The 13,101-nt window shown below is 52.3% G+C and overlaps 1 protein-coding gene across 2 annotated transcripts in view; it reads left to right on the plus strand.

The window, feature by feature from the left end:
* Positions 1–13,101, plus strand: part of GDAP2 (ganglioside induced differentiation associated protein 2) — a 120,472-nt gene that overhangs the window by 78,073 nt on the left and 29,298 nt on the right. For both annotated transcript variants that reach the window (XM_078615452.1, XM_078615451.1), the window contains exon 10: positions 2,388–2,464. In XM_078615452.1, the coding sequence (XP_078471578.1) occupies positions 2,388–2,464 (77 nt within the window). The remainder of the gene's footprint in view (positions 1–2,387; positions 2,465–13,101) is intronic.

Here is a 13,101-nt window from a genome sequence, read left to right on the forward strand (position 1 = left end):
GCTACCGTGAGTGGACGTTCTTCCGCCCACGGTGGAGTGACAACGCAGTTGCAGGGCTGTGCCTTTGCCATGCGCACATTCCCATCGCCTTGTGACGGTGAAACAATATTTAATACACTAACGTTGTGAGTAATAGCCCTTTCTTTAGAAGCGGAGGGAGAGGGCAGAAAGGTTGACTGACATTTCTGGAGATTGCTCTCTATAGTGTAATGCCTTAAAAAAAAAAACACAATGGTGTCACAAGAACAATGGGAAATTGGAATAAAATTGACACCGGGACATTTTGGAATTGACGTACAATCGTTTCATTCCGGGGGGCCATTGTCAAATGCGGTCAGCAGCTGTCGGACATTCCTTCTGCCCTCTGTCTTGTCTGCGGAAGGGATGTTGCCTGAAGCATTAGCCTGCTATACATTTATATAAATATGTTTTGTCTCTGATCTGCACGTACTGCTCTCTCTTGTCAATCCACTCCTGGATTGACGACCCTCACACCACGCAGGGTCCACAAAGGTATTTTGACCATACTTCACCACGCTGGTCAATGCCGGTTGGTGAAGGCAGGGAGTGTCTACGTACGTTAATATATATGTGTTAAACTCCTTTTGCACCGTATTTAGCTTACGAGGTCTGACAGGATTGGGCGCGTTCTGAGCGATTGGTAGTAGGATTTTACCCGGTGTCTTCCGTCTTCAGTGGGTGAGGGTGGTACGTGTGTGGGCTTTTAATTTGTGCTCATATCCGGCGAAAGCTCCCTAGTCTCGTCGGCATAATTACTAAATTGTGTTAGTTTTAATATTCAAACTAAACCGAAGCAATTAACTGCGTAATGAGCATTTGACCTGGCCCAGAGCTAGTTGACCTTCGCGAGGATTTTAACGAGGTCACGTCGATAACATTGGGGGGGGGAGCGCACTTGAGAAAATAATTCTATAATTCAAAAAGCAGAATCTCATTACTTTTCTATTAGTCCTCTTTGTCTTTTCTCTCATTGTTTTGGCTATTCTGCCGGAGTCTTGTTATCAGGAGATGAATACTTTTCTACTCGGAATTCTCGACCGAAATGAACGAACCCTTTTGCCCCGAAAATGTTTAGAGTAAAAGGCTCGTTGGCAGACGACATCACAAATCTCACTTTTGTAGTCCACGCCTGACTGCTGATGAGAGCCAAAAGGTCGAACGCTGCTGGGCAATATCGGTCTGGAAAACCGATAGGTTGACGGGATGATACATATCTTTTGTCGTGGAGATGAGCGAATGTCTGTTGTTTTTTGCTGTTTTTAATTCACAATGCTCCAGAAGGACACCAGTTGATGAGTTTTGATTGAGCGTCCCCCGGTCCACGACGGTCCGCGTTTACTACAACCCGCGATCGCGACGGTTTATATTAACCGCCACCACTGATCGATCTGCTGCGCAGAAGCTTGATTTATGATCGCGACTCCGAACACGTTTGAACGGAGTCGGTCTGCTTTCCCCGATGTGACTCGGCGCATTGAGCTCTTTTTGTTCTCGAGTTGTTTTTGTGGATTTTTGTTACTCTTTTAAAACCGCCGTTTAATACGGCCGATAAAAGGAAGAGCCCTATGGGTCAGAATTTTTATCGGCCACGTAAAAGTAATAGCTTTGTAATCGTAACGGTCTCGTCGTCGTGACGGTTTAATGACAAGACCTTAAACTTGCAACCGTGTGGCACAAACCCAACAGCAAACATGGGTCATTGTAATTCGGTTTTGCCAAGCCCTCCTCCCAGTGCAGGACCCGACTGAAAAAGAGGATTTGGACTGAATATGGGTTTATTATATTGACTGTGTAGACACAAGACTCCCAGCGGTGCCGGCTCGGCATATCCAAAATGATATCAGCCACCCCAAGAGCCTTCCAACCACCTCTGCCTACTTAAATGCGATTGACAATTTTTTTTTTATTTTACCAGGTAAGGCCAACTAAGCTATACAGCTCTGTTTCAGAAGCCGCCTGGCCACAAATGGCAGCCCAACGAAGTGTCTTATTGCGTGGACGTTTATTGCAGCAAAATAATCTGAACACATTTTTATTCTAAATGTGGAGGGAAACACTGGAGGACCCAGAGAAAAAAAATTGCACGTGACCACGGGGAGAGAGAGACACGCAAACTCCAAATATACAGCAGGTGTCGGGGTCAAGATCAAACCCACGACCTCCTGTATACCAGGCAATGTATTTTAACGTCTCGCCGCTGTGGCACTTGGCTAATTCTTCAGCGTTTGCTTCTTCTTCCCTTCCGGCGGTCGTGCGAGGCACGTGCGGTGCGTGGCGGGGTTGCAAGCGTGCGAGCCGCGTGCCGCTGGGACAAGTCTCGGCCTCGGATGCAATAATGACCCGTTGCCCCTATCTGCCTCCTGCAGGAGTGGATAACTATGGGCGTCCCGTGGTCGTGATCGTGGGCAGGAACATTCCAATCCCCGTCATCGATCCGGAGAAGGTAATGAGCGAGTGAGCACGTGCGCTGGTGTGCGGGCGGGTGGCTGAGCTGTTAGGGTGTGCTGGTGAACGGGCTGGTGAGCGGGCTGGTGAGTGAGCTGGTGAGTGAGCTGATGAGTGGGCTGGTGAGTGGGCTGGTGAGTGGGCTGGTGAGTGGGCTGGTGAGTGGGCTGGTGAGTGGGCTGGTGAGTGGGCTGGTGAGCAGGCTGGTGAGTGGGGTGGTGAGTGGGCTGGTGAGTGAGCTGGTGAGTGAGCTGGTGAGTGGGCTGGTGAGTGGGCTGGTGAGTGAGCTGGTGAGTGGGCTGGTGAGTGAGCTGGTGAGTGAGCTGTGAGTGGGCCGGTGAGTTGGCTGGTGAGTGGGCTGGTGAGTGAGCTGGTGAGTGGACTGGTGAGTGGGCTGATGAGTGAGCTGGTGAGTGGGCTGGTGAGTGAGCTGGTGAGTGAGCTGGTGAGTGGGCTGGTGAGTGGGGTGGTGAGTGAGCTGGTGAGTGGACTGGTGAGTGGGCTGGTGAGTGGGCTGGTGAGTGAGCTGGTGAGTGGGCTGGTGAGTGAGCTGGTGAGTGGACTGGTGAGTGGGCTGGTGAGTGAGCTGGTGAGTGGGCTGGTGAGTGTGCTGGTGAGTGAGCTGGTGAGTGGGCTGGTGAGTGAGCTGGTGAGTGGACTGGTGAGTGGACTGGTGAGTGGGCTGGTGAGTGAGCTGGTGAGTGAGCTGTGAGTGGGCCGGTGAGTTGGCTGGTGAGTGGGCTGGTGAGTGAGTTGGTGAGTGGACTGGTGAGTGGGCTGGTGAGTGAGCTGGTGAGTGGGCTGGTGAGTGAGCTGGTGAGTGGGCTGGTGAGTGGGGTGGTGAGTGAGCTGGTGAGTGGACTGGTGAGTGAGCTGGTGAGTGGGCTGGTGAGTGGGCTGGTGAGTGAGCTGGTGAGTGGACTGGTGAGTGGGCTGGTGAGTGAGCTGGTGAGTGGGCTGGTGAGTGAGCTGGTGAGTGGACTGGTGAGTGGACTGGTGAGTGAGCTGGTGAGTGAGCTGGTGAGTGCGCTGGTGAGTGGGCTGGTGAGTGGGCTGGTGAGTGGGCTGATGAGTGGGGTGGTGAGTGAGCTGGTGAGTGTGCTGGTGAGAGGGCTGGTGAGCAGGCTGGTGAGTGGGTTGGTGAGTGGGCTGGTGAGTGGGCTGGTAAGCGGGGTGGTGAGCGGGCTGGTGAGTGGGCTGGTGAGTGGGTTGGTGAGTGGGCTGGTGAGTGGGCTGGTGAGTGGGCTGGTGAGTGAGCTGGTGAGTGGACTGGTGAGTGAGCTGGTGAGTGGGCTGGTGAGTGGGTTGGTGAGTGGGCTGGTGAGTGGGCTGGTGAGTGAGCTGGTGAGTGGGCTGGTGAGTGGGTTGGTGAGTGGGCTGGTGAGTGGGCTGGTGAGTGAGCTGGTGAGTGGGCTGGTGAGTGGGTTGGTGAGTGGGCTGGTGAGTGGGCTGGTGAGTGGGCTGGTGAGTGGGTTGGTGAGTGGGCTGGTGAGTGAGCTGGTGAGTGAGCTGGTGAGTGGGCTGGTGAGTGGGCTGGTGAGTGGGCTGGTGAGTGGACTTGTGAGTGGACTGGTGAGCAGGCTGGCAGGCCAGCGTGCCAAGGTAGGGGACCGGGGGGGGGGGCGCGGCGAGCGGCGGGCAGGTGGGCCGGCGACCGTGCGCAGCTCATGCGTCCGAGATTGGCTTTCGCGATGCAACTTTTTACATTAAAGGGGGCGGGGGGGGTGGGGTCGGCGGGTGCCGTAGGGGGAGCCCGGTGAAGGTTCTGCCGAGGTCGATGTGATTCGGCTTGCGCTGCCGATTCCCTTCGCAGCCAGATTGTCTTCCCCCAGCCACCGCCACCCCCCGTCCCCCCCTCCCCCCTGCTATTTTTAGACCTGGCAACAGCAATAATAATGGGACGCGTGTGTGAGATGAGAACCCCGTTTTTGGAGCCGTGATGCCGGCTGGGGTTTGATGGGCAGAATGGCCTTTTCCCACTCTGTGGCTTGTTATTGCGCCTTGCCTCTCGCTCTCTGTGCCGATGCTTTTGTGTGTACGCAAGTGTGGTAGTGTGTGTGTTGTGTTTCTGTGCGCGGTGCGCCTGCGTTCATAGCAGAGAACGGTCTTGCAAAGGCGAGGTTCGATTCCCGCTCACGGCCAACACCGGTGGCGGATATCTGAACCGGTCGTGGGCTTCCGCAAGGTCGACTCGGCCTCAAATGGGTACTATCTTTGTGTGTGTGTGTGTGCCGGGAAAGGTCCTGACAAGGATTAATCAGGTACGCTGAGGAGAGGCTTGCGGAGCCCCAATGTGGTTTCAGGAGAGGGCGGTCCTGCACAGATGCCATATTTTCTGTACCATCAGTCACTCCACCGCCACAACTGCGAATTGGTGATGGGGCAGTTGTGGAGAAAGCACACTGCCACATCTGGGCAGTGTGCTCATGACCGGCTCCAGTTTCACAGCAGAGGTCTCACTTCGAATCAGTCAAGCGGCTGTATCTTTTCATTGGCTGTGTAACGCTGTGTGGAAGCTACCTGGTCTGTCGCTCCACACGAAGCTTCAGGTCTTCTCGCCCACGGTCTTGCCGTTCTTTGGTACAAGAGGAGGTGGAGCTGATTGGACTTGCTGATGACTGGTACCAGCGGTGTAAAGATCGGCCTTTATGGAGGAGGCTTGTGAACCTCGCCATTGGACAATTGAAGGCAGTCACCCTCCAACAACGGAGGGTAGAGGAGCGACGCTCAAAACAACGAGCGGAGCGCCGAGCGGCTAAAACACAGCAAGTTGGCACAGTAGGGGGCACAGGTGGTGCATCGGCCACTCATCTCAGTCAGTCGACCCATGGAACCTGGGTCTGCCCCGTGACCTCCTGCCAGCGGGCGTTCGACACATCACTTGGCCTTAACGTGCGCGTAACCTTAACGTGCGCATAGCCTGGCACAAGCGCTGTGGTGACGTCACCGCCACTTAGTGGCAAATGGCGGTTGTTGTTGTTGTGCACGTGTTAGTATACATGCACGTGTGTTTTAGTGTGCGTTCACATATCTGTGTGTGCACGCTTGTGTGTACGCGCGGGCGTTTTGAGTTGTTCATGGTTAGAGGATGGCGATGATTTTCAAATGTTCATTCTGTGAGGCTCCAATGCTTTGTGTGGCCGCCCCTTTAACCATCACACATCCGTGGTCCTGCACATCCCCGTCTGTTCCCGACTGGAAATCTGTGAAAAAGAGCTTCAGCGCTCATTGAATTCCTCCAGTGTCAATAAATATTCTGATTCCGATTTTGTTCGTGCCCCACCCCACCCCCCCTGGCCACAAACCCTCGTGCCATGCCCCTGGCTGAGTAATCGGGAAGTGTGGCGGCCGCTGTGTGGCCTCGGTCATCACCAAAATAAATTCCCGGCTGATTGAATCACGAGAACAGCCCCCACCAGATTGCGGTGGTGGCCGCGCGGTAGCCTATCTGATTAGCCGCCGGGGTGTCATTACGGAAATTAGTAGCCATCTATACGTGGGAAATTAGGAAGTGGCCACGGTAATGTTTTTTTTTAAGTCCAGCCTCGTAACATTGATGACCGTCCCTGCCTTCGGGTTTGCTGCTGCTGGATTTTCTGCAGCTCGCAGTGTCAATTTAGAAAATAAATTAAAAAAAAAAAATTGGCGACGTAAATATTCGTCAAGGCAGTCTTCATTTCTTTAGTTAAATCTTCGAGCGCGACGACGGTGGCTGCGATTGCCACCGCAATCGGGGAGCAGAGCGCGGCTACCGATTGTGACGGGACGAAGTTAACGAGTCTCTGAATGAAGATGCGCTCCGGGAGGATTTGGTAGGGCGACTCGTGACTGCAGCGCACCAAAGGAACGCCGCACGTGGCAATTGGTGTGGCTGCACTGTGTTTGATAAAGAAATGACTTTCCATGAATGACCTTCAGGCCAGCCCAATATAATATGAAAGACGCCATGCCACCTGATTATGCACAACCCTGCCAACTCACGCCCCTCCAGTTGCCAGAACATTGCTCCCTGGACAGAAGCTCTCTTCACTTGCTGTCCGCATGTGGAACTCTGCCTCCCTGATGAACACATTGTCGGCAAGATCACCGATTCTGGTCTTCAGGCCTTCAAATGCTGAGCACACACACATGGGGCATCTCTTAACTTCACCACATCTCTTGCCGAGTCTTTGAGCTCCAGTGAATAAATGATTATGCCGATTAGATGTACTAATATCTGATATGGATCTTGTGCGCAATTGTCGGAGATGGCTCAACCCCCCGACACTAACAAGTGGACCAGTTTCTTTACAGATTTTAAACAATGGTGCAGGTTTCTTAATTTCCTCGCCGCCACTGTCCACCCAGCAGCGGGCGTCACGGTGGTGAGATTTTAACTACCTCTCCCGGTATACAGGAGGTCGTGGGTTCGATTTCGACACTGACGCCTGCTGTATATTTGCAGTTTGCGTGTTCTCCCCCATGGTCGTGTGGATTCTCCGGGTCCTCTGGTTTTTTTCCCTCCACGTTTAGAATCAATGTCAGGCGTTTGGAGAAGTTAGCTGCTATACATTTTTACGTGATAAGCCACTTCTCTGAAAAAGAGCTACATAACTCAGTGGGCCTTACCTCATTAAATAACAAAAAATATTTATACATGTGGTGGGTTAAAGCATGAGTAGTTCCACCTATTCCAAGACAATTGGCCAGTGTGGAAGCGTAGGCCAGACGGCTCTCTCGAACTCCCTCCAGTGGAGGCCCCTTCAACCAGCGGTGCCACGAGCGAACAATTGCAGGGCTGCACTTTGACCTTCTATCGTTGTTATGCGACGAGGATAGTAAGGGATTGATCGAATGAAATCCCCAGACTTGAGACTCTACTATGTGTGTGTTACGTATGTTGAACTGCTTTGGCACCGTACGTAGCCAAACCGTGCTAGTCGGAGGTGCGGGGAGGGGGGAGGATAAACTAAACGCAAAAAGCAGTTGTTGAGAAATGAGTTTTCAATCTCGATTTGAAAGTGCATAGCTCCAGTGGCTTTTTAATATCTGAAGGAACAGCATTCCAGACTAAAACCTCCACGGGTTGTGGTCGACTGGACGAAGAAAGACCACGACTAGGATGAAAAAAATATATATTAAAAAAATGCCGACCTCCCCCTCCCCCCCCCGCAACGAACGATGTCTGCGCCCCGTAGAGTCTTTGAAGGCTCCGTTTGGTTCGCGTTCCCGTCAGGTCGCGACCGCACGGCTCTCGCGCGCGCACACTTAGCGCCGCTCGCGGGGGGATAGATATTTCTGGCGGCGGGGCGTTGTCGTCGTTGTTGTTGTTGCGGGGAAAAAGGGGGAGGCGAGAAAGTTGCATTTCTGACCTTTCGTTGTTTGGCTTAGGTTGAGAAAACAATGAGAGCATTAACTAAATAAACTCTGCGAGGAAACTTGGGCACAAATCCTGCTTTGGGATTTGGCTTTCATGCGCCTGTGCGCGCGTGTGTTTGTTTGTCGGTGAGTGGTAGTGTGGTGTTTAGCACCCTGCGCTACTCACCCTGCGACCTGGGTTAAATTCCCGCTCATGATGAACACCAGTGACAATGATTTGATGCGGTCCTGGGTCTACCCTAGGTCGACTCGACCTCAAATGAGTACTTGGTATGGTGTGTAAACATCGCTACTAGGGAGAAAATGGCGACCGGGCGTGGTGTTGGCCATCTCTACCCCCTTGTGTGCTGTACCTGCCTTGATAGGTACTCCCTAACAGCACTTGCCCCAACAGTCTGTTCAGGCTATACGGGGGATCTTTGTCTTTTGTGTGCGCGGATGTGTTCGTAGGGGAGCGGTAGTGCAATGGTAAGCTCGCTGTACTACGGACCTGGCGGCCCGAGTTCGATTCCTGCTCACTGCCAACACCAGTGACAAGTATCTGAATCAATCCTGGGCCTCCCCTAGGTTGACTCAGCTTCGAACGGGTACCTGGTGCCATGTGTAAACATTGCCACTGGGGAGACAAAGGCGGTCGGGCGTGATGCTGGCCACACCTTCCCCTCGTGTGCTGTACCAGCCTTCATAGGTGCTCGCTAACAGCACTGGCCCCTATGGCCTGTTGGGGCTATATGGCGCTATTTTAATCTTGTTTTGTTTTCTCCCAGTGGGGAAGTACGGTCAAATGACCGACAAAGTGGCCTGGCCGTCATCTCGCAGCAGATTGTCAAAAATGCTGTAAATTAGAATTATCAGTTATCTTAAAGTTGACTTAAATCCATACTGTCTGCAATTTTAATGCATCTCCCTACTTTCATGCAATTGCACTATCTTGTGTCATTGTAAGAATACCATAAATTCTAAAGTTCCCATTCAATACACGCCATTTAAAGAGGCATTCATTTTAAGCAGCCCGCCGCCGAGCGGATTTGCAAACCTCTCGGCCGCGAAAAAAAACTTTTCTTCTGGCAGAATCCAGGCGTGCCACGCGTCGCCGCTCGGTTGACGGGCGCGCGACAAGTCACCCGACAGTTGCCCCACCCATGTGGGTCGATGTGCCTGGAAGGGCACAGGGGCAGCTGAGGGCTGCGGGAAGTTGTGATGCGGGTGGTGGGATGGTGGGGTGGTGGGCTCAGCGATGAGGAACCGGGGGGTGACTAGCGAGCTACGGGGTGGAGCGCAGTCCCGATTGATTGAGAGTGGTGGATGAGACGCGAGTCAGGGGGGATCAGCGTCGTAATCGGCTTGCGCCTCGCAAGGACACAACACCCTCGCGCGAGGAATTGGGGTCAGGCAGGGCTAGGCGCCGTCTGTAGTGGCTCCGATTGCCGTGGTGGTGAGCAGCCGGTACGGTGTTTCTCCCCGTATCGTATCCCCCCCCTTCACCCCATCAGCTTTATCTCGGCTGTCGGGATAGAGCCGTCCGAAATGACCTCTTGACCGGGTCACGCCCCAGTGTCTGTGTTTGGCACCTTTTTGCCAGAAATGAAGATATTGACCTTCTGCTCCATCCCTAAAGCCCTTGCTTACGGTAGAGCACACAGCACCTTTGATGGCGCTTTAGCTTTGTACGGGCCTGCTGACGGAAAGGCCCTCCACTGGAGGGGAGGTCCAAGACCGCCACCAGGGAAGGTACTTTGGCCTGCTCTTCCACGGTGGCTTCTTGGTGTAACCCGCACTTTATTCCACCACACGCCAACCTGCCTTTTGAGTCACTTCGGTGAACCCATCAATACAGCTCCCGGGTCGTCAGAGGCCGAGCCAGGGGCGGACGCAAATTTAAGAAATTGGCACCACTGTTTCAACCGCAGTTGCCGGAGATGGAATCGAACCGGCGACCTCTGGAGTTCAAGTCCAGTGTGCTCGCCCCTGCACCACGGCGATGCTACTTGGCCTATGTGCACGTGCAATGCGTTCACGCCGCCAGTGGAACTTAACCGTTTGGGTCAAGTGGTTGCTTGTGTGCCGATTGCTTCGGAGTCCTTGGCCTCGCCTCCCTCGCTTTACCCTGACCCCCGATTGGCTGCCAGTTCACTGAATGGTTTACTTTACGTTCCCAAACGTTGACGTGGCGATTGCAGCGGCGCGCGTCGCCTTTCGCGCCCCCGCGCCTCCCTTCCCCCCCGCAAAGGCGACGTTCTTTCACCTAAGTGGACGGGTTGTCCACTTAAGTGAGGCTTAAGTGGGCGAAACGTTACGCTTACATGTGCTAAGTGATTTGGCACGAGCCCTAGTCGGTGGTCCAACTTGGACATGCGTCTACGGTTAAACCCGCGCTGCCCCCTTGCATCGTGCCAGACGTCGCCTCTGCCGGCTCGCCGATGACGCACCTGGCGATCGCCAATAACCGCGCCGGCCAGTGACACAAAATGCGCGCGTGGCTCCGGCTGCGGCTGTGGCTGTTGCGGCGACGACGACTGTAATCCTCGCGTAGAAGACGGGCAGCTGGTAGAACGAGCGGTGACATAATATCAGCTCCGAACGTGATCCTCGCTGCATTACGCCTTTGTGTTAAAGCCTCGCTGGGAAGCTCGGGGCTTTAACCCCGGCCGCCCACCGTTTGATTCCGCGCTCCCGGGAGAGGGGGAGTGACGCGGGGTAGGGCCTATGGACGGGTCTCGATTTTTGAGTTAAGTTGTCTGCGGCCGTGGGTCAGCAAGCTGGCCAAACCCGGCCTCGCAAGTGGGACGGTTGCGTAGGACCCTGGTTGGTCGTCGTCATAATAATGATAATAATTTACATTTATCAAGCGCAATTCATCCAGGGATCTCAGTGCGCCATGCACAAAGCTAGGATGCCATGGTGGCGAGATGTTAATTACCTCGCCTGGTATACAGGAGGTCGTGGGTTTGATCCTGACGCCTGTTGGTTGTGTGGATTTTTCTCCGGGTCCTCCAGTTTTTCCCTCCACATTTAGAATCAACGTGACCCATTTAGAGTATTTGGCTCTAAACCGGATAAGCCACTTTGTTGAGCTAACATTTGTGGCCTTGTCGCTTCTGAAAAGGAGCTATATAGCTCAGAGGGCCTTACCTGGTAAAATAAAAAAATTGTTGAGTTTTTTTAGGAAATATAAATATGACAACAGTACAGTAAATCATCATCATCAGAGATAATGAAACACCCGCCATTGTTCTTCATAATTTCTTATTTATTGTAGTCATTGTTATTGAACATTATCCATTTCGCCCCCCCCCCTCCCCAAGTTCAGTCGTACCAGGAACGTAACACCGTTCTTCCCAACTGGAACGAGGTTTCTGCATTCGCGAATTCTGCTTTCACGAGTGTTTCCAAGAACGTGACCCTCGCGGATAAAGAGAGAGAGGGTTTTTTTGCTGTGCAATTACACATTTACCCAGGAGAGCGACACTGAGGCTTTAAGACTCTCGCACAGTTTGGGTCCTGCATGTGGATGTTTGGCCAACGCTAATTGCACGTTGTTTATTTTTGGCTGCGCGAGGAAAACGGAGAACTCCACGGAGAGCAATGCAGAACCAGGGAGGGGGGAGAGCACACAACCTCTGCGCAGACAGGTTCCTCAGTGAGTTTTGAGACCCACTGAGGCTTTCCAGGCTATAATCTAACCAGGAAGCAGATCGTTTTTCGCAAGCCGTTTAAGAGCTCTCGTTCTTTCCCCCACAGGCCACGCAAGCAGAACTCTGCGGGGGGCTCCGCACCGTGATTGTGCATGTAATCTCATGTAATAGCATTAGTCATGCATTCTATTGACCAAACGTCCCAGTGTGGCAGGACGCTCCGGGGGTAAAAAAAAAAGAGTCTTGCGAATCGTTACATTGTTACGAGCGGACGAGCGGCACACCGCTGTCGTGTGAACGGAATGACGTTTTAATTTGGATCGATACTGGGGAGCCACGGTGGCGAGATTTTAACTACATCGCCTGGTATTCTTGGTTCTTTCGGTAAAGTCACGTCGAAGGGAAATAATAAAATAATAAATTTTTTATAATAAAAATAAAACAATAAAGAACCAAGAATATGAATCCCTGCAGTCACGAAAGCATTAAATCGAAATTTACCTCGCCTGGTATACAGGAGGTCGTGGGTTTGATCCCGACCCTGATTGATGCCTGCTGTGTATTTGGAGTTTGCATGTCCTCTGGTTTTCCCCTTCACATTTAGAATCAACGTGCGTTTAGAGGATTTGGCTGCTTTAAACTTCCGCATGATGAGCCACTTCATTGAGCTATCATTTGTGGCCAGGTCGCTTCTGAAAAAGAGCTACATAGCTCAGTGGGCCTTATCAGGTAAATATAAAAAAATGGTTTTATTTAGTATCAGTTTAAAGTGGTCCTTTCCTCGTAAAGTTAAAGGTCGTGCGTTGCTAAATTTAAACTCTTTGGCCAAGGGACGCGGGCAGAATGCGATGTCCGATAGTCCTTGCGGTGCGGTCATCGTAACCCCTGTTAACAGCGCTGCCAAATGGGAAGGCTGCAGTCACAGGTCTATTATTAATCCCCGGCGCCATAGTTCACAACTCATAAAAGTCTTACACGGTCGATGATTTGCTAAATTGTTCTTAATTAAACTAAACGATGAAAACTACAAAACTATGTTTTTTCTATTTTACCAGGTAAGAGACCACTGAGCTATCAAGCTGTTTTTCAGAAGTGACCTGGCCACAAATGATTGCTCAATGAAGTGGCACAACACGTGGAAATTGATTGCAGCCAAATACTTTCAATGCACGTTGATTCTAAATGTGGAGAGAAAAACCAGAGGACCCGGAGAAAAATTGAAGTGACCCCGGGGAGAACAGGCAAGCTCCAAATATACAGGCATCAGGGTTTGGATCGACCCCACAACCTCCTGCATACCAGGCGAGGTAGTTAACATCTCTCAACTGTGGCGAGATGCTCCGTGAATATGGGTCAATATTGCCCCTCTCTTGTATTTAAATATGATTCTTTCGCAGTTGGTATATGAAGCATAGTTGTATTTGATGCTGGGTGACTGAATCAGTGGAGTGGTGTCACTTGGTTGTTTTTGGAAAACGGGTAAAACCTATTGTCATTATTGTCCGGATCAAGCTCCGTTTGCATCACAGCCCCGTGGACCACACGGAGGACCGTCACGGACCCACCGGTGGTCTGGTGGACCAACACTCTGAGAGGCCACTGGACTAAGTGCAAGGAATGAAATGGGGGGCCCCTTATCTAA

Source organism: Lampetra planeri, chromosome 47 (assembly GCF_965212315.1).
Source record: "Lampetra planeri chromosome 47, kcLamPlan1.2.h2, whole genome shotgun sequence".
In the NCBI taxonomy this organism is placed as follows: domain Eukaryota; kingdom Metazoa; phylum Chordata; class Hyperoartia; order Petromyzontiformes; family Petromyzontidae; genus Lampetra; species Lampetra planeri.